This window comes from Caenorhabditis briggsae, assembly GCF_000004555.2.
Source record: "Caenorhabditis briggsae complete genome, chrIII, whole genome shotgun sequence".
Lineage (NCBI taxonomy): Eukaryota > Metazoa > Nematoda > Chromadorea > Rhabditida > Rhabditidae > Caenorhabditis > Caenorhabditis briggsae.
This window is the reverse complement of record NC_013490.2, coordinates 4,710,753-4,731,840: the sequence shown is the minus strand read 5'-3', so window position 1 is coordinate 4,731,840 and position 21,088 is coordinate 4,710,753. Positions and strand designations below refer to the sequence as shown.

The 21,088-nt window shown below is 39.5% G+C and overlaps 5 protein-coding genes across 5 annotated transcripts; 1 reads left to right on the top strand and 4 right to left on the bottom strand.

Annotated features, from left to right (window-relative positions):
* Positions 1-199: 199 nt before the first annotated feature.
* On the bottom strand, positions 200-5,437 carry CBG24674 (the record flags this gene model as incomplete). The annotated part of the gene is made up of 8 exons (XM_045243690.1): positions 200-328; positions 475-819; positions 871-1,077; positions 1,129-1,485; positions 1,789-3,086; positions 3,133-4,867; positions 5,047-5,130; positions 5,180-5,437. The coding sequence occupies 8 exons, from the start codon at positions 5,435-5,437 to the stop codon at positions 200-202; spliced, it is 4,413 nt and encodes a 1,470-aa protein (XP_045091392.1).
* A 149-nt stretch (positions 5,438-5,586) lies between these two features.
* CBG24673 lies at positions 5,587-7,408 on the bottom strand (the record flags this gene model as incomplete). The annotated part of the gene is made up of 7 exons (XM_045243689.1): positions 5,587-5,701; positions 5,766-6,052; positions 6,098-6,184; positions 6,230-6,350; positions 6,408-7,157; positions 7,201-7,280; positions 7,325-7,408. The coding sequence occupies 7 exons, from the start codon at positions 7,406-7,408 to the stop codon at positions 5,587-5,589; spliced, it is 1,524 nt and encodes a 507-aa protein (XP_045091391.1).
* Positions 7,409-10,732: 3,324 nt separating this feature from the next.
* On the top strand, positions 10,733-13,529 carry CBG24672 (the record flags this gene model as incomplete). Its single annotated transcript, XM_002648363.1, has 7 exons — positions 10,733-10,762; positions 10,814-11,206; positions 11,263-11,876; positions 11,924-12,016; positions 12,070-13,106; positions 13,154-13,434; positions 13,479-13,529. The coding sequence occupies 7 exons, from the start codon at positions 10,733-10,735 to the stop codon at positions 13,527-13,529; spliced, it is 2,499 nt and encodes an 832-aa protein (XP_002648409.1).
* Positions 13,530-14,191: 662 nt separating this feature from the next.
* On the bottom strand, positions 14,192-14,762 carry CBG24671 (the record flags this gene model as incomplete). The annotated part of the gene is made up of 3 exons (XM_045243688.1): positions 14,192-14,275; positions 14,324-14,707; positions 14,757-14,762. 3 exons carry the CDS (start codon positions 14,760-14,762, stop codon positions 14,192-14,194), a joined length of 474 nt encoding a protein of 157 aa, XP_045091390.1.
* A 2,445-nt stretch (positions 14,763-17,207) lies between these two features.
* CBG24670 lies at positions 17,208-19,375 on the bottom strand (the record flags this gene model as incomplete). Its single annotated transcript, XM_045243687.1, has 4 exons — positions 17,208-17,254; positions 17,882-18,407; positions 18,709-18,731; positions 18,781-19,375. Coding segments are annotated over 4 exons (1,191 nt in total), but the record flags the coding sequence as incomplete, so codon positions are not given.
* Positions 19,376-21,088: the final 1,713 nt, after the last annotated feature.

Here is a 21,088-nt window from a genome sequence, read left to right as displayed (position 1 = left end):
TATTTTGCTGGAGGCAGCATTCAAAGCTGTTGTGATATTGAATGAGAAGAAGAAGACGACAGCCGGTTGCCAAGCGCGAAAAAGGAAAGCACGTAGAAGAGGAGCGACTAGCGAGACATTTTTGACTGACACACATGTGCACGAAAAGACTTTTTTGAAGAGCGCATCTTTAGTACGTAGTCCTTCTGTTTCATTTTCGCTAAATTCTGAATTCACCACCATCTCTGATCAAAAATTGCATCATTAATCTGATACAAAACATCGGAGAAGTGGAAGAGAAAAGCTTGTGGGCGTGGCCAATGGCTCTCGTAACGAAAACTACCGTAATCTAAAAATTTCACTTTTTTTCGATTTACTTTTTTTGCTTTTCGACAGCTTTTGTGTGTGAACCTCAAACAAGTAGAGATGTAGATAAAAGATAATTCGAAGAATTGCCGCGAAACGAACGAAAATAGAGAAAATTATGAAATTAACAATTATTTGTTGATTACGGTAGATCGGCCACGGCCATCGCCACCGGCGTTTCTCTTCCACAGCTCCGATTTTTGCATAAATACCAGCAAATACCGTACATATGAAGAAAGCGGCAAAAAAAGACGAACCATTTTTGTTGACCTCAATAATTCCAGAAGTACTTTCTCTCTGCAATTGCATTCGCCTTGTTGCGCACGAATTTATGTATTTCTTCTCATCATTAGGATTCGCGGTCGCGAGTTCCAGCTCGATCCTTTGCGCTTCGGTGTCTGCGTTTGCTCGTTCTCCGTTTACAAGATCCTTATAGATCTTTTCAATAACTTGTTTCCTAGTATTCAGAAACGCCTGCAATCAATTTTTTATTATAACCAATGGAATTTTTGAATTGAAACTCACTCTTCCCTTCGTTGGATCTAAATATTTCGGTGCTGGTGGCAGCATTGGAGTTTTCTTAACCGGACTTCTAATTTCTTGTTTTATCGTCACTTTTTTCACAGTCGACGACGATGCTAATGACGATGGCGTTGGCGGCAACGGACGAGACACTTTTAACAGTTTTTGAAGTTCTTTGATACGTTGCTCTTCTCCTCCAGTCGGATACTTCTACAATTTGCCGAATACTTGGAATATTTTTGAGCAGACAAGAGTCTATACCTTCGATTTCAACTTTGCATACTCGTCTTGAAGCTTTTTCTTCTTCTCATCAGCTTCTGCATAACGTTTCCCTTCGAGATCAATTTGATTCGGACGATTGCGGTGAGCAGGGTGCGATGACATAGGACGATCTCTTGAAGGTCCTGGCACTGAATTTGCATGCGCCATTCTTTTGGCTGGAACATGCACGCCATCCCCATCATCGTTATCAGAAGACACGGTCGATTGTGCACGTTTCTGAAACCATTCATTTCTGATTCCAATCACTATAGATGATTGTGTTACATTCAGCGGAGCTGGAACATCTTTTCTCTGTTCATTCCTTTCTCGATGGAGGTTGTTGAACTTCTGATCTTTCTGCAAAACTATACTTATTTCATTTTTTAAATCCTTTATCGAGTGGCGTCACAGAAGTCACACAAACTGTTAATGCTTCAAACCACCTCTTTGATAAAATCGAAGAATTGCCAGAAGGGATCATAAAATGACATTTGATTAATGATTTGAGTATATACAAGCAAAATAGAGCAAAACCAAGTCGAACGTTTCGAGGACAATATTGGTTGTGGCACAAATTCACTCCCACCCCGTCAAATCGTTAACATAGTAGCTGATGGCAAGTTAATCAGTAGCACCTCGCGATGCCGAACTGCGTAGTACACGGCGACTTACTAATGCATGAGCCTCACTGAGCCGCGCCTTCCTTTCCAGCTGTTTTCCAAGTCGTCTTTCTTCAGCTTTATGCATCCTTTCTTGTCTTTTTAACATTTTTCGTCGTTCTTCTGACATCGGAGGAGCTGATGGTGGCGGTGTATCTTCTGTGGATCTCCTTCTTCTATCTTCGGTACTCTTCGACTTCCTTACATTTCCTGCTCTTTCCGATGGTTTTGGTGAATGTCTTTTTGCACTTTCTCTAACTGGCGTTCGCCGCTTCGTAGCTTGTTTGCTGCTACGTCTTGATTCCTTTGTCTCCCTCGTATATCTTCTTCTTTCTTCATCAGAACTATCGTCTTCCATTTCAATGAAATCATCTTCCACAACAAAATCTGCCAAGTTCCCCTCTTCGTCGATTTCGTCTACCTCCTCCTCTGAATCCTCATCGTCATCCACAACAAATCTGCTGTCTTCCCAATCTTCTTCTTCTTCTTCTTCCTCTGTGCTCACGGTATGACGGCCATCATCTCTCCATTCCTCGGACTCCTCGGAAGATCTTCGGTTATTTCGCTTCTTTTTCTTTTGGATTAGTGGCATATCGTCGTCAGATTCTTCAAAAGTAACATTTCTCTTTTCTGGTCTACTGTTTTGGTTTTTTGAAGCATCATTTATACGAGAAGGCCCAGCGCTAGTGGATGGTTGAGGATATCCGTGTGATATATCCTCATTGTCATCTGGCTCCACTTCCTCCTCGTCGTCGACTTTCTTTTTTTTCCGTAAAGTAAAAATTTCTTCCGAACCTTCCGATGAAGAACGTGATCTCGCAGCGTTTGAAGTTGCTGGTAAGCTTGTACTGACTATTGCTTCTTGAACAGATTCGCAATCATTTGGCAGCTCTGGGTTATCCTTGATGAGTTTTGCCAGCTCTGGGTTTACCTTCATGAGTTTTGCTAACATTTCCTGCAATTTAATTGTCGCTCTACGATCGATCTCTTGATTGACATCAGGTCCTAGATCAGATGCTTGACCTTCTGTATTAGAGTTCCGAACGACTGCAGTCTGCCTTGCTTCCTCCACAGGTTCTGGTTTGACGGAAACCGCTGAAACTGATGTTGCTGGATTGTTCGACTTTTGATGGGGTTCATTTGTCGATGCTTCTGGCACGGTGTTATCTTTTTCTTGTTTGATGTTGGTATTTCTAATTGGAGAGGCACTCTTACGCTGCGCATCCGACGTTGACGAAACTTCTTCTACAGGTTCTTGCTTGATCCGAACTGGGGGATCGTCGTCCAGCGTTATTATTTCTGGAAGAAAAACGTATTAAATTTCTTTTCTAATTGAACAACTTACCTATACGCTTCTTTTTCGGTGGTTTTTCTCGCACGGGAATAGTCGGCTTAACGTCGACTGTTTCTTCTGGAGAAGCAGTTAGAGGCGGGGATGATGTCGGACTGTAAGCACAAGGTGGAGCCGCATCGTCCGCCGCAATAAAATGCGGGGCGTCAGCCACTATACTTTGTGGATCGCTGTTTGAAAAATCTGCGTTCGAAGTAGGAGGGAGAGATGGTTCCGTTGGTTGAGGATTAGAGGACGATCCCTGTTTCTGTTGCTGGAGATGTATGTGTTGTTGATGTTGCATTTGATGAAGCATCTGATGTTGCTGAAACTGTTGATGCTGTTGAAGTTGCTGCATACGTTGTTGGTGTTGTTGCTGATGATTCTGAATCTGGTGATTCGTCGTTGGTTGTTGTTGTTGTGGCGCTATCCTTTGCTGGTCTAGTAAAAATTGTGGAAAATGAGATGGAGGATTCTGAGACTGCTGAGTAGCTGGAGGCCCTTGTGCCCTTTGTTGCTGTTGCTGTTGGAGCTGTTGTTGCTGGAGCTGTTGTTGCTGGAGCTGTTGCTGCTGTTGATGTTGTAGATTCTGCTGTTGGAGCTGTTGCTGCTGAAGTTGTAGATTCTGATGTTGCTGCTGTTGACGTTGTTGATGCTGCTGTTGGAGCTGCTGTTGCTCCTGGAGTAGCTGATGTTGGCGCTGTTGGAGTTGATGAAACTGTTGTTGTCTATTCCATTGTAGTATCTGCTCCTGAGTCGCTGCTGAATTCATATTCACAGGCTGCACCTGATGCTGATGAGCGTTCGGAGGGACCATCAGGATCCCAGGTGGGGGATGTTGAGGAATCAGGTGTTGATTCGAGCTGCGCAGCTGTGTAGGAACTGCAGATGATGGAGCAGAAAGATTCGCTATATTTGGAATGGGAGGTCGTGGTGGTTGCACATTAGATCCTGGTGGCATAACTCGATTATCCTGTGAAGGTACAACATTTGGAGCTCGAAGCGATTCAGGAACCTGTGGTAGTCTTGTAGACGCGCCTGCAGGTGGTCCCTGTAAACCGGTAGCTGACAACAAATTCCAAAGACTCGGTGGTAGGCGTTCTCGAATCTGGAGGCATGTCCGTTGTGATAGTTGTATTCCGGTGTCCCTGGCGTATTTCACAAAACCATCAATTTTGAACAGGTGATTATTCATGAAAATATCTGTTGAATAACGAGGATGTCCTGCATTGAACACACAAATGTCTGGGTATTCTTGAACTCGTGTTGTTCCTTCTGGTGAAGGAGGCAATATAATTGGCGGTCGTTGAGCATGCTGAGCGGGAAGCGTTGGTTGCAGAGGAGCGTTCACTTGAACCGGAGGCATCGGGAGCCTTGCCATGTTCGCTAGAATTGTTTGAGTTATTACTTGAGCAGGCATTGGAGGAAGCATACGAGGCTCTGGATTTCCTTGTCCTGGATGTTGTGGTCGAACAGGTGTAATCAGATGTTCTTGATTTGGCATCATATGCAAAGCTCGTATATCTATTCGAGCAGCATATTGTTGCGGTTGTTTATTAGTCCGCCTCTGCGAATCAGCCGCAGTAGCAGGATGTCCGGAACCTTGTTGTTGTGGTGCCGCTTGCCTTCGCTGCGACTCCAAATTGCCCACACCGACAGGCGGATTCTGAAGAAGACCACGCGGAATAAGCGACACTGGTTGGTTGTTTAAAGAAATGGGAAGTGAATGGAAGTCCATTAGGTACTGGCACTGTATCCCACTCGCTGACGCAAATCACTTGCTCAGTTTTGCGAACAATATAGGTGCCTTGGCGATTAAATTAGACGATACGTATTGTGAATTAACAGACATAAAAGAGTGAGGATAGTGCATAACCGGAGGACCATTCACATATTAGAAGGGAAAAAAGATAATCCAAAAACGCTTACATTGATGGGAGTCGGTATATAAGGCACACTATTATCGAGATCTCTTCGCATTTCTTCCGTACTGTAGTTCCTTCCTCCACGAACCTGAAAACATTTATATTGCAATGCTTCCATTCAACTAAATTATACTAACCTCTGTTGCTAGAGCGACAGAAGGTCCAGGCTGCGCACTTCGACGGCTAGAGTTGCTGGTAGCACTGGATGAAGCAGACGGTCCCGGTGCTTGATGTTGAAGCTGTGGGGGCTGGATTGGGGCAGGTGCTTGGAATCCAGGTATTCCGGCTATAAAAACTGTTTCAGATAGGAATATAGACATTATACAACTCACCCATAGGATCGACGGGTGCATAATTTTGAATGCTAAAGCCAGGTTGGTTACCGAATCCACCATTGTACATTTTCTACGATGTGAATTAAATAAGAATTATAAAAAGCGGATGGAATAGGTAAAGAAATTGGTATTAAACCACAGTGATATACAAAATTATGGAAGAAAAGAGCAACAACTTTATGAACAAATAACATTAAGACAGAAAACAATCATTTTCTTGCAAAACTCCGATCCATGTACCCGGGAGCGCGTTGAACACCCTTTTTGTTGCTTTGCAATCGTTTCTCCACAGTCATGTCGTCGCAAGCATTACGCATCTGGCTTCTGGAAAAGAGATGAGGAGGCTCAAAGAAACGAGGAATGCTGCGTCTGCTACTCTGGAACGTACCTTATGAACGAAGGAGCGTATCCGTTTTTCTCGGCTTCTTCCTTCTCCTCTTCGTCTTCAACTCGTCCCTTTGCAACATTGCTAGTTCGGACCTCGTCTCTCCATTTCACGTTCGCCTTCATTTCGGCCAATCGAGCAGCCTTTTCTTCGTCAGTCAACACTCTTCTGGGCTCTCGCTTATTCGAAGGATTGTTGGTACCACGTCCTGTTGGAATCTTGATGAGTTTGTACTCTTTGCTCGGTCCTTTCGCTGCGATTTCGCGCTCTTCGGATGTTCGTTTTCTCATCTGCAAAATGAATGATCAAAAGTGCCAAGATATATATTTTCATACCTCTACTAATCCATACGACTTCTTCGAATCGTCTTCTTCACTTCTTCGCCTGCTCCGCCTTTCATGTTCAGACTCAGACTGTGATCCCTGAAAAGCCACATTCCAAAATCAAACTTAAAATCAAAGACCTACAGATGCGTTCTTTTGAAAATGTTCTGGAACATGCGAGTCAAATTGTCTCGACGATTTACTATTGGAAGATGACTGTTTGGCAGGAGATTCGGACCTGGAGTCTGATTTGCGGCGTTCCTTTCTGAAAACATGAAGAAATAAAGAGAATGACAAAACCAAAAGCTTAAAAAATTCTAACCTATCGTCTCGCGATCGCTGTGAAGAGCGATGGCGTGTGTCTGCACTTCTCGATCTCTGCCGTTTCGGGGAATGTTTACGAGCTCTCTCAGCACTTCGAGAACGCGATCTATTTCGTCTCGGAGACCTCGACGCCTTACGAGTTTTTAGAGGGCTTCTGGACCTTGATCTGTTTCGTCTTGGAGATCTTGACATTTTTCGATTTCGTTCAACGCTTCTGGAGCTCGCTCTGTTACTTCTTGATGATCGGTTCATTCTCAAACTTCTCGATCGTGACCGTTTTCTAATTGGAGACGGCGATTCTCGTCGGTCACGCCTTCTTCTTTCATTAGACCTGGACCTCTTTCTTTGATCATCGTTGGAATCTTTTCTTCCGACAGTTTTTGTCTCCTCACTCCTCTCACTGGTTTTCCTTTTCCGTTTAGGAGACGGTGACACTTTTCGTTCCTTTCTCGATCTTTGAGCGTCGTCTTCACTACTAGAACTTGAAGAACTTCTCGATCTCTTCTTGTGTTTTTTCTTCGATTTGTCCTTCTTGCTCTTTTTGTCTTTTTTCTTTCCGCTTTTTGAAGTCATCATACTTTTTAACATGTTCTGGAGTCTGGCCTTCATTAATGGATTATCCATTAGCTCTCGTCTCTTCGTCTCCTCACGGACTCTCACAGCAACAAATGGGTCTTCTGATTTAATGATGTCCTTTTGAAGAAAAGAAGTTTTCAAGCCAGTGGACTGACCGGTATTGAACACTGTTCTGAAAATTACTTGAAGATGCAGTTCTGCCTATTTTCAATTACCTGGTGCTTACAATCGAGTCGATCGCATCCGCCTTCTGAGCATTTACCACATCCGAGTACTTTTCGAAGTTTTTGTCCACCTGAAAAAATAATTTGGAATGAATCAAGTTAATGGGCTACATACTTTCTTTCCCAGCAGGTAATCCTCTCGATGCACGTTTCCTTTTGCACCTTCGTACATCCAATTGATAGATGCATCCTTGCTCATCTGCAAAAAAACAATTAAATTATTTTTATGTTATTCAATTAGGCACAATAAAAAGGAAATTTTAACCGAATCGCCACCGGCGATCACAAAATCGATAAACGTTCACACTGCGAATACAAATTTTACGCAGAAATTTACTCAGCCATGCGTCGCCGGCCACCGGTTTCCTAGGCCAGGAGTGTGGAAAAAGGGCGGAATTTCAAATCTACTTTCCGTTTGTATGGTTTATTGTAAACAAAATTATGGAAATTTAGGGGGAAATAAATTGAAAATTACCATAAACCAATCACATAATTAACACACAACTATTGTTAATTACTGTTAGACAGTTGACGAACAACCTATTGTCGTTGATCACTGAAGAAGAGCCATGATCAAAATGATGAGAAGAGACAATTAAATAGTAATGATATCAGCTTGCCAATCTGAAATTTTCAAATAGGTTTCAGATGATTGAAAAAAAGTTTTGTAGAGAATGCAACTTCTTCATAAGTTGTTTTTCAGTTCTATTTCATACCGAGTGTGATTTTCTTCTCTGGAAAAAGATTGATGTTGGTGTTTAAAAAAAGCATGCTTTATTGTGGCAAGTGATGTTTGTATGCTTTCAGTTTTTATATCACCGCAGCTCTCTCAAAGAAGACATCTTACAGATCGGTATAGTGTGGGTGTTCTTGAGAGACGCAAATGTTTCCTGCATGACAGTTCTCGGAGGACAAAGATCGAAGAAAACAAATGTTATGTTTTGTATTCAAGTCAGTACATAATTCCTTTCAGAATTCAAAAAACAACGATTTGATAGATTGGAAAGAACAAAGAAGATACAGAATAAAGAAGAACAGAAAATTACAAGCTAAACTGGATGCAACGAGTTGGATTCAGATTGGAATAGAGAGATTGGTTTTCAATAAATTCAAATAAATTAATTCTTATTCAAAAAAATAAAATAATGTCAGCTGATAAACTATTCATCATAATATCACCAATTTTTTATCAGTTGATATATTTTTAATCTCTCTTATAGGAACTGAGATAATTGAGCTCAAAGTGGAAGTATGGGAGGCTGGAGCATTTACGTTAAAATGAACGCAACTTCTCCAACTACTATAGCTTTTCTAGATTTAATAGGAGAAAGTGAGAACAATGGATGCGATTGAAAACTTTAATCGTAAGACTTGAGAAATGCAAATTTGAAGCTTGTCGGGTAAAACTATAGAGAGAAAAGATAGAAATCTAGGTTGATTGATCTAGGTTGATTGATAAGAACAGGTTTTAATCTTAAAGTATAACTAGTGAAAAATTTTGAACTTCCACAAGAATGCGAGTTTTCAATAACTAGTCGAATAGAATAAGAGTTCGTGCATACGAAATAGGTTTATTCTCTAAACTCAAGGTCAACATGAGAAGGGCACTCAAAAAAGCAAGAATATGGTGTAACCATGACTTTGAAGTACAGGAGAAAAGGTTATATACTGGCCTGGATAAACGGAACGTGGCCGGGGCTTGAGGAAATGCTGACAAATGATAAGAAATGGATTTAGAGACAATGGAGATCGATGTGTCGAGCTTCTACAGAAGTGGGCGATGGGACGATATCATTGGAATCTGGAATGATTCAGGATTTAGAGACTGTAGTGTGGTTGAAGGATTAGAATCTTGATCTCCTTAAGTCAAAATGTCCCATGAGCAAATGGTATTTCATGACTCTAGGGGCAAAGTTCATTGAGAATGACACGTCATGGCTCTAAGGAATCAGACAACAAACAGTGGAACTGATTACTATGGGGATTCGAGTAATAAGGGACTTTCAGACCCTTACAACATATTGAACAGGAAGCCCTTTTGTGATGATAAATTATATCAGTGAAAGAAATTCAGCGTGTTGTGAGATTCTTGTCAGTTGACCAGATTATTAAAAAGATCAATGATTGATGGATGGTATGATATTCCAATATCTGAACCAGATCATGTTTTAAAAGAGACGGGGCGTTTTTTACAAAAGTGTAGAACATAAAAAGGCGAGTACTACAAAATGGTACTGTTTGGAAAACTGTGTCTTGTCTATTAACAAAGTTACAATTCATCTCAGACAAGAATGAAGTTCCTGCCGGCGCGTTAAGAATATTAAGTTAAGTTATATTAAGTTTAGTTAAGAATATTTACTTAAGTTCCTGCCGCAGGGCAGCGGCAGGACTTCATCCTTGTCTGAGTAGAAGGTCTTTTAATACAGGTTTTACGGCAACTCTTCTGTTGGGATAGCTGTCGAGTAATCAGTTTTTACAGGTACATTAGCATTGATTGTAAACCATATACGAACCCAATCACCAGTAACGCATATGTCGTTCGAGAAACAGATAACCGTGTAGCATCTGTTTCAATTCGGAGAACTGTGATGACATGCTATGTGAGGTTTGGAGTATGGAATAAAAACGAAGAGGAGTTTCTGAAGCTCATGGATTAGTTACAAACAAGGAGATATTTGAATATCAGCAACCGTATTGATGTACGGTAATCAATGATACAAAACTGAAAACTTTTGAACAATCGTTTTTTTTACTTTGAGTTTATGCTAATTGAAAAACTTATACTTAATTGTATACTTAATTTATACTTATTTTTTTTACTTAGTTTTTAATAAATCTTGATACATTACTTTTTGTGTTCTCAAGTCAAGTGGCAATTTGAAGACCCATTTATTCCCGACGTCTTGGAATCTGAACAACACTGAACATCATAAGAATTTCCATTGTGTTGCAAAAAAGTTGCAGCTATGGCCAAGGGAAGCTCGTGGGCGTGGCCAATGATTCTCGAAACAAAAACCGTTTACTACCAAAATCGTCAATTTTGAGCTAAACTATCTCAATTCCTTTGCAGGATATCAAAAGTATGTGAACTGCCGAAACATTTTTGATATTATGATAAACAATTTATTAGTTGACAATTTTTTTATTTTTCACAGGGACCCAGATAAATAGGCTTAAAGTTAAAATTTAAGGGGCGCTACTATTTTACCGGTAGGCGCTACTATTTTACCGGTAAAGGAATTAATTATCTGAAATGGAATTATGAAAATCTCCATGAAATGCTCTTTAATACCATAGGAGAAGACTGCTCTCTCATCACAATAACCAATGAGCTCATTAGTGTCCCATTTCGATTATAATTCATTTTCTAAATCCAAAACTAAACTCTCAATTCAACGTGACTTTACTATTCCCTGAAAACCTGATTTTTTAAAATTCCACTCAAAATAAAAAAAATCTCTACATCCAATCAGTCTAAAAACAACAATTCACCAAGCAGTCAAAACTCGATTCACTCGAAAACATGGAGAACAACCACCGCCCAAGTAGAAAGGTATGTTTTGAATCCGATCATCAAAGATATCTCTGATTTTCTAATATTCAGAAGTATGACGAGGAAGCTCCGATGAGTGAAGATGATACTCTCTACGTCACCGCTCCTGACCAACCAGGTCAAATCACAATCAATCTTGAGAAAGACACGAAGAGAAAAATCACAATCATCAGTGAAGTGGAAGCGCCAAAACGTCCACGTCGTGGATCCGTGGATCTCCGTCGTCAAGCAATCGTCAACAACGCTATCCGCTCTTCTCAATCCACTGCGTCTTCTAGAAGCCGTTCAAGAAGCCGTTCCAGAGGACGTGCTCGTTCGACTCCTCGCAACCGTTCCAGAAGTGCCAGATCTACCACTCGTTCTCGTTCCCGCTCGCTCTCCACTTCCAGAAGATCTCCAAAAAGGGTCTTAAGAGAGAAACTGATTTTTATGGATCAGAAAGAGGTATTGAAATAATTTCTCACTTCAGAAATAACAAATAAAAGTTTGAAAAGTTTCAGAGTGCTCAAGATCCTTTGCTTCCAAAACTTCCGAAGGATGACCAAACCCATTCTCTCCGTCTTCCAACTCATCTTTGCCAACGAAGCATCGTCGGACGAAAAGGGACAGCTCCACCGGAATGCATTCAACTTCCATCTCCTCTCTTCATTCTCACAGAGCAGCAAGTGACCGGTGCCAGTGAGAAGAAGACAGTTCAATTTGTCACCAAAATTCTTCTGACGTCTCACAAGTTGTCACACGATGACAGAAAGAAGTTGTATGCAGAGATGGTTGAAGCTGAATACGTCGGAACATCTCGTTCTTCAAAGGATCTTGTGAAGTCATCAGATGACGAGCCGGATGAAGATTTCCAATTGAAAATTTACTATTCTACCAAAGGAGTCTACATTCATTCCGTGCAGAACGTGATCAAAGTTCGGAAAGGAAAATCGTCCAAAATCACCGAGGAGAAAAGTTATCACAATATCTGTAAGACGAAGATTGTCGGAGATCAAGGGAAATCAATCGAAGGTTTTTTGAATGTTACATGCTCTGAAACGGTTTCAGTCGTCAATCAGAATTATAGCCGTTCTGAGAACTTCAAAATTGGATTGAAGGATTTGAATGTGATTGGGTGAATAATTAGTTTTTGATACTTTTGAAAATACATTTTATTTTCAGAAACTGCACCGTCAACGCAATCAAGGCCACTTTCGACCCAACAAAAACATCTGGTTTCAAGGAAGTCATCAAGTTTGATAACAAGAATATCGGGTACGGGATTCGAAGAAATAACACCAAAATTTTCATATTATTGAAAATTACAGACTGGATATCTTCCACACCAGTACGGCAGCAATGCAAACAATGTGGGATCATGAGGTTGGATCATTTGGAGAAGAGCAATCGGAATACCGAGAGGTTCGATTCGTTTTCGATGATGAGAAGGAGAAGCAGAAGAACGAACAACCTGGAGCTCAAGTTTCCCAAATCATTCAGAATCCGAAACCTTCTGGAAGTGATTCTAAATCTTCTTCTGTTTCTTCCGGAAATTCTTCCGAAAGCTCCTCCGCAAACAATTCATCAGCCAGTTCCAGAAGATCTCGTTCCAGAGCCAAGAGGCATAAGGCAATTCAGAAGGCGTTGGCCAAAAAGTCTTCGGCAACCTCAAAAAGCCCGGATAGACAATCTTCTAAGAAACTAACAAGTCCAGATGAAGAGCCCATCAAATCGAAAGATTTCACTTTCAACCACTCGTCGTTTTATCACTCGTTCCCAGAGGCTACTTCCACTCCAAAAAGTCCATCGGCCCCTTTGAATTCGTCTACCATTCTCGATTCAAAAGGCAAATCACCCCAAGTGACACCTGAGAAGAATCGTCGTGGACCTGATGTTCCCTCCACAAAAGAGGAAAAACACAGTGACACTGAAGTTGACTTGGATAAGAGCTTGACATCAAAGAAGTCATCATCAGCTTCTAGAAACTTGGCGTTGATGATTGAATTGAAGAAGAAAGAAGAGGCAAGACAGCAAGACGCTGCTAGCTCATTGATCAGTGCAAAACCGCCAACATCCCCCGGTAACTCCTCAGTCTATTTGTATCCGACGACTGGATCTGCCAACTCGACCTACATGGCTGCAAAAGATTCCACGTCACCACAAGGAATTCGTCGTGTTAAGGAGACAAAAGTGACTAGAGAGGTACGGGAAGAAGATGGGAAACCAGCTGAAATCAATGAAAAAAAGGAAGAGACGGTGAAAGAGGAGAAGGTGAAACTGGGAAAGAGATCAAGATCTGTGTCGCCGGCGACTCCGAAAATGAAGAGACCACTGAACAATCAGAGTTTGGTTACATTGAGTGCAGGTGAATTTATTCAAAACCTCTAATTTTTTATAATTTGAATATTTCAGTAAAGGAAACCCATCAAACACTGGAAATGACCCCAATCAAAGTGTCCGAAGACTCTGCTCCTGTCCAATCTACATCCATCAATTCTGGCCAACGTGCATTCAAGGAAGAGGTTCAATTGACCATGTTGATTGATAAGAAACGTCTTCATCTGAATGTCAATTTCATTTTGTTGGCTGAAAAACAGCCAGAAGTCGAGATCACTGGATTCTGTTTCAAGGGACAGAAGCTGTGGGAGAAGAGTTCGGAATGGAATCTTTCAAGTGCTAACACTACTAGTCATGTTTGTTTTTTGCTTAATTTAAACAATTAGAATATAATTTTCAGACTAAAACAGTTGCTCGTCAAGCCAGTGATATTTTGGGAGACGGCAAGTGAGAAGAGAAAAAGTAGATGATCTACTCGGGTTGAGATAACTAACAGGCCAAGAGAAGCCATGAAATAAATGATTGATTTTTGAAATTTTTGTTTTGCTGTTGTGTTTGAAAATGAGAAGGATTACTCTAGGGGAAAACATTCTAAAATGAGAAGAATTACTGTAGGAAGAAATATTCGAAAATAAGAGGGATTACTGTAGAGGGAAAATATTTGAATAACGAGAAGGATTACTGCAATTGAAAATTTTCGAAAATGTGGAATTACTGTAGGGGGAAATATTCGAAAATGTGAAGGATTACTGTAGGGGAAAATGTTCGAAAATAAGAAGGATTACTGTAGAGGGAAAATATTTTAAATTGACAAAGATTACTGTAGGGGAAACATTCGAAAATGAGGAGGATTACTGTAGGGGAAAATTGCTGAAAATGTGGAGGATTACTGTAGGTGACAACTTTCGAAAACGAGAAGGATTACTGTAGGGGAAAACATTCGAAAATAAGAAGGATTAATGTAGAGAAAAAAGATTTTAGGGAAAATAATTGAATACAATATTCCAAAAAGATGAACAAGTCAGTTAAGTTAACATAATCAAAAAATGTTTGACATAAATCTTCATTGAGAATCAAAAAAAAGAACTAAAAGAAAGGTCGCGTTCTTAACTTCTACTTCTTGGTATCAGCTTGCTCGGCGATCTTCTTCAGCTCATCCGGAGTCATATCAGCACAGTTCTCGTACCCATCGTCTTCCTGAAAGTTTTAAATTTTTCTCTCAAATCATTATTCTCCAACTCCTACTCCATCCTTCTTCTCGTCTCCATCTTTCTTCGACTTCTGCGACTTTTTGGATTTCTTATTTGACTTTTTGGACTTGTCTTTTGGTTTTTCCTCTTTCTTTGATTCTTCTTTTGGTTTTTCAGCTGGTTTCTCAGCCGGTGGTGCCGGAGCTTCTTCCTTTTTCGGAGTCTCCGGTTCGGCTGGTTTCGGTGGCTCAGGAATCTCTTGTTGAACAGATTTCGCTGGAGCTGAGCTCTCTTGACTCTTTTTGCTCATTTCCTTGCTCGTCTTTGCCTTCTTCTTGCTGCATCCAGACATCAGAATGACAACGAAGAAAATGAAAAAATTGAAGAAATGGAGCAGATGAAAGATGACATAGTTTGATGGCGAAGAAGAGGCTTCCAACTGAAAGTATTAATTTAAAGGAGAATTCGCTGAAGTTCCAAAAACCCACTTTCATTCTGAAATCGTCTTCAATTCAGCTGAGCTTCTTGATGCGATTTTGTTATGATTCGTTGGGAATGAATGTATTTCCCGATGGGGAAGTAATAATAACTTTTTTTTTCTTTGCGTTATCAGATTTTCGTTTAAAAAATTTTGTTAGGATGGAATTAGCTTACACGGAATGAGACACGTGAAAAACTACAGTAATCATCTACCGTAATCTGTAAATTCTAGATCATATGAATTCCGAAAACATCGAAATTTGAAAGTATATCTTATCTCAATGATTGCGGCAACAATTTTTGATTCATTGATATGAAACATGACTAAAATAAATACCGTAAAACCAGTATCAGAAAGGCCTCTTAACTCTCAAATTTGAGCCAATTTATCTCGGTTAATGTTTAAGAAAGTTGACAACGGATAATATGTTTATCATAACATCACAAACATTTTATCAGTTGACAACTTTTTGTTTCTTTGACAGGAACTGAGACTAATTGAAGTTGAAAGCTAGGGGCTCTTCTATTAGAGAACTCGTATTTCTACACCAGGATGCAAAAGGGTTTTCGGCAATTATTTTTGATTTATTGATATGAAAAACGACTGAAATATTTTTCTGGCTCAAAAAATTGGAGCTGCTTATGGGATAAGCTTCTGGACGTTGTCAACGGATCCCGTAACAAAAACCAACCTAAAATTATGTTAAATTTTTTCACACGCAAGTCGGAAAAAATAAAATTTCGATAGTGAAAAAAAACTGACTGAAAACGGACGAAAATACAAATGGTACGTGCTGAAAATGAACATATTGTTTGGTTACTGTAGTTGTCGTTGGGAGATCTTTGACCACGACCACCGGCGTTTCTCTTCGCTAGCTCCAATTTCTTGTACCAGAATAACAAATTTTGCCATTTCTAACCAACAAATCTTTCTGTTAAACCTATTTTTCTGGGTTAAAAGAACCTCAAAAATCAATCAGATAACCTGCTAAACCTGGCGGTTTGTTTGCGGTTCCTCTAGAAGATGCAATTTCACGATTGAAAAACGGAAAACTTGACCACACCACCACCAAAAATCGTTTCCGTTCTCTTCAGAAAATTTAACGAAGTCTTCTTGTGTCTTCTCCTAAAAATCAATTCTTTCTCATTCATTTTTTCTGTGTTGTCAAAAACAGTTTCATTGGTTGTTGTCTCGCCTATCAAAAAAAAAGAAGCTGCAATCACAAAGCAAAACTCGTTTCGCGGTCCCCCTCCATTTCATTTTTTTTCTCACTTGTTAACAATGACACCCTCTGGTTGACCATGTCATCACTCACTTTCTTTTTTGTTTCAATTTAATCATTTTTTAGATGAGGGTCGACGACGCATAAACCCATTTCTCTGATTATTAGCTAAAGTAATTGTAGCCCTTTTTTAATTTTCCGTGTCTTCCATTTATTCTTTATCGACCCAAATTGAAACAACTTTAAAGTGGTATAGGGACAGTGTAAAACCGTTAAATTGTTGGATGCGTTTAGATGGAAAATGGAAGGATACACAAGAAAAAAGGTTTTTTCTCGGTTTTGTTAGATTCTGATCACTTGCCCTTGAACTATCCAAATTGCCTTTTTCTTTGTGGAGCAGTTTTTACTATTACCGTAAAACATGTAATAGAAATGCTCCCACACTGTTAAGTTTGAGCTTCATTATCCCGGTTCCTGTTGAAGATATCAAACAGTTGTCAACTGATAAATTGATCATTATAATAACACATACATATGATCAGTTGACAGATTTTTGATATATTTCATAGGAATCGAGATAATTAAGCTCAAACTTGACAGTGTGGGAGCCTTTCTATTAAAGATTACCAAGATTCCAAAATTTTCTGAGATTCTGAGATTCTGAGACTATGAGATTCGGAAACTCAGAAATTTAGAAATTCTGAATGTGTGAAAATCTGAAAATTGAAAAATTGCAAAAACCATTTAATTTTGTACAGTAATCCAAATCGAACCTTTCCCCATTTTTTTCCGATTTGCCAAACTTGCAATGCTCTTTCCATAAAAATTGTCAGTACCAGAATGATAGAAAAATTATTTGTTTTCAATTTTTAAAAATCAATTTTTCAGAAACCAATGATTTTTTTTCACAATTCCAAACTGCCTAATTCTTGACCATCATCTATAGAAATGTATTCATCAGACTCTCTGACTAATCAGTATATGACTCCACCCAAAAAAAATCTTTTCTTATTCTAACACGATGACAATAAAATCAAAACAACAACCCCAATAATCTCAAAATCATCAATTTCAGTGATCTCATCCCCCACATTTTCTAAATTATCTTACTTAGCCAACACAAAATAAATTGTAGGCAGATGGTTGTTAGGATGACATTCCTCAAAAAAATGATTCGATTATTGGAAATGTTTCAAGTGTTTTTCAAAGTGCACTTCCCCGTTCCAGGATTTCTAGTTACCTATAAAAGTCCTCTTCAGAATGCCATTTTCGTCTTTTTTCCTCTTGAACAATCTTCGAATTATCTCCTTTTTTCTTCCACCTGGTTTCCATGTGACTACTCCAAAACCGTTTTCTCTAAAATCATTGAGATCAAGTTCCAAAAAAAAAAAGAAAAACATTCCCAAATAAATGTACTTGGAAATATGATGGATTGTAGAAGAATATTTTGACACAGAGAAGAAAAGAAAAAGATAATGTACCGCGCAAAAAAGACCTAGTCGGTCGTTTTGATGATGATAAAAGTTTTTGAGAAGACCACACACAACTGAATTGAATGAAATTGAAGAATCGGATATTTTGAAATTGAGAGAAAAGAAGAGATAATATATCTTCTAGGTAATCACTTCGTTTCTCTCTACGTGAATCACTGTCAAGTTTCCTTTTTCTCGTTTTATCGGTCCAACCTTTTTTGATCGATAGGATGTCTCCATTTCCTGTGTAGTTTTGTAGAGTACTTAAGATAACCTCTTGAGCGAAAAAATGACATTGATATTTTGGAAACAATTTTTTTTCTTTTCTTTTTAAAATCTATATCTGTAAAAAACGAAACTTGCGGTTTGAGATATTCGCTCAAAGGTTATCTTAAGTACTAAAGTTTCGAATGTTCTTTTTTAATTTCCTACTTTAACTTCCAAAACCCAACACAAAAAGTGAAAACCTAAACTTGGATTTTGTCTGAAAATCTGAAATTTTGAAGTTCAGAAGTTCCGAAGTTCCGAGATTCCGAGCTTTTGATATTCCGAGATTCCGAAATTTCGATATTCCGAGATTCCGAACTTTTGATATTCCGAGATTCCGAACTTTTGAAATCCAGAGATTCAGAGATTCAGAGAATTTGAGAATCCGAACTTTTGAAATCCAGAGGTTCAAAGATTCTGAGATTCTGAGGTTCAAAGATTCTGAGATTCTGAGATTCTGAGATTCTGAGATTCTGAGATTCTGAGATTCTGAGATTCTGAGATTCTGAGATTCTGAGATTCTGAGATTCTGAGATTCTGAGATTCTGAGATTCTGAGATTCTGAGATTCTGAGATTCTGAGATTCTGAGATTCTGAGATCCCGAGATTCTGAGATTCTGAGATTCTGAGATCCCGAGATTCTGAGATTCTGAGATTCTGAGATTCTGAGATTCTGAGATTCTGAGATTCTGAGATTCTGAGATTCTGATATTCTGAGATTCTGAGATTCTGAGATTCTGAGATTCTGAGATTCTGAGATTCTGAGATTCTGAGATTCTGAGATTCTGAGGTTCTGAGATTCTGAGATTCTGAGATTCTGAGATTCTGAGATTCTGAGATTCTGAGATTCTGAGATTCTGAGATTCTGAGATTCTGAGATTCCGAAGTTCCGAGATTCCGAGCTTTTGATATTCGAGATTCCGAAATTTCGATATTCCGAGATTCCGAGCTTTTGATATTCCGAGATTCCGAAATTTCGATATTCCGAGATTCCGAACTTTTGATATTCCGAGATTCCGAACTTTTGAAATCCAGAGATTCAGAGATTCAGAGAATTTGAGAATCCGAACTTTTGAAATCCAGAGGTTCAAAGATTCTGAGATTCTGCGGTTCAAAGATTCTGAGATTCTGAGATTCTGAGATTCTGAGATTCTGAGATTCTGAGATTCTGAGATTCTGAGATTCTGAGATTCTGAGATTCTGAGATTCTGAGATTCTGAGATTCTGAGATTCTGAGATTCTGAGATTCTGAGATTCCGAAGTTCCGAGATTCCGAGCTTTTGATATTCCGAGATTCCGAAATTTCGATATTCCGAGATTCCGAGATTCTGAGAATCGCAGATTCTGAGCCTCTGAGATCCTGAGCTTCAGAGATTCCGAGATTCTGAGATTCGGCGACTCTGCGACCCTGAGCTTCCGAGATTCTGAGATTCGGAGATTCTGAGATTCTGAGATTCTGAGATTCTGAGATTCTGAGATTCTGAGATTCTGAGATCCCGAGATTCTGAGATTCTGAGATTCTGAGCTCCCGAGATTCTGAGATTCTGAGATTCTGAGATTCTGAGATTCTGAGATTCTGAGATTCTGAGATTCTGAGACTCTGATATTCTGAGATTCCTGAGATTCTGACATTCTGAGATTCTGAGATTCTGACATTCTGAGATTCTGAGATTCAGAGATTCAGAGATTCCGAGATTCTGAGATTCTGAGATTCTGAGATCCTGAGATTCTGAGATTCTGAGGCTCTGAGATTCTGAGATTCTGAGATTCTGAGATTCTGAGATTCTGAGATTCTGAGATTCTGAGATTCTGAGATTCTGAGATTCTGAGCTTCCCAGATTCTGAGATTGTGCGATTCTGAGATTCTGAGATTCTGAGATTCTGAGATTCAGAGATTCAGAGATTCAGAGATTCTGAGATTCTGGGATTCTCAGATTCTGCGATTCTGAGATTCTGAGATTCTGAGATTCTGAGATTCTGAGATTCTGAGATTCTGAGATTCTGAGATTCTGAGATTCTGAGATTCTGAGATTCTGAGATTCTGAGATTCTGAGATTCTGAGATTCTCAGATTCCGAGATCCTGAGATTCTGCGATTCTGAGATTCTGAGCATTCCTGAGCGTTCCGAGATCCTGCGATTCTGAGATTGTGAGATTCTGAGATTCTGAGATTCTGAGATTCTGAGATTCTCAGATTCTGAGATTCTGAGATTCTGAGATTCTGAGGTTCTGAGATTCTGAGATTCTGAGATTCTGAGATTCCGAAATTTCGATATTCCGAGATTCCGAGCTTCTGATATTCCGAGATTCCGAGCTTCTGAAATCCAGAGATTCAGAGATTCAGAGAATCTGAGAATCCGAGCTTCTGAGATCCAGAGATTCAGAGATTCTGAGATTCTGAGGTTCAGAGATTCTGAGATTCTGAGATTCTGAGATTCTGAGATTCTGAGATTCTGAGGTTCTGAGATTCTGAGATTCTGAGATTCCGAAGTTCCGAGATTCCGAACTTCTGATATTCCGAGATTCCGAATTTTGAAATCCAGAGATTCAGAGATTCAGAGAATCTGAGAATCCGAGCTTCTGAAATCCAGAGGTTCAAAGATTCTGAGATTCTGAGGTTCAAAGATTCTGAGATTCTGAGATTCTGAGATTCTGAGGTTCTGAGATTCTGAGATTCTGAGATTCTGAGATTCTGAGATTCTGAGATTCTGAGATTCTGAGATTCTGAGATTCTGAGATTCTGAGATTCTGAGATTCTGAGATTCTGAGATTCTGAGATTCTGAGATTCTGAGATTCTGAGATTCTGAGATTCTGAGATTCTGAGATTCCGAAATTTCGATATTCCGAGATTCCGAACTTTTGATATTCCGAGATTCCGAACTTTTGAAATCCAGAGATTCAGAGATTCAGAGAATTTGAGAATCCGAACTTTTGAAATCCAGAGGTTCAAAGATTCTGAGATTCTGAGATTCTGAGATTCTGACTTTTGAGATTCCGAGATTCCGAACTTTTGATATTCCCAGATTCCGAACTTTTGAAATCCAGAGATTCTGAGATTCTGAGATTCTGAGATTCTGAGATTCTGAGGTTCAGAGATTCTGAGATTCTGAGATTCTGAGATTCTGAGATTCTGAGATTCTGAGATTCTGAGATTCTGAGATTCTGAGATTCTGAGATTCTGAGATTCTGAGATTCTGAGATTCTGAGATTCTGAGATTCTGAGATTCTGAGATTCTGAGATTCTGAGATTCTGAGATTCTGAGATTCTGAGATTCTGAGATTCTGAGATTCTGAGATTCTGAGATTCCGAAATTTCGATATTCCGAGATTCTGAGATTCCGAAGTTCCGAGATTCCGAGCTTTTATATTCCGAGATTC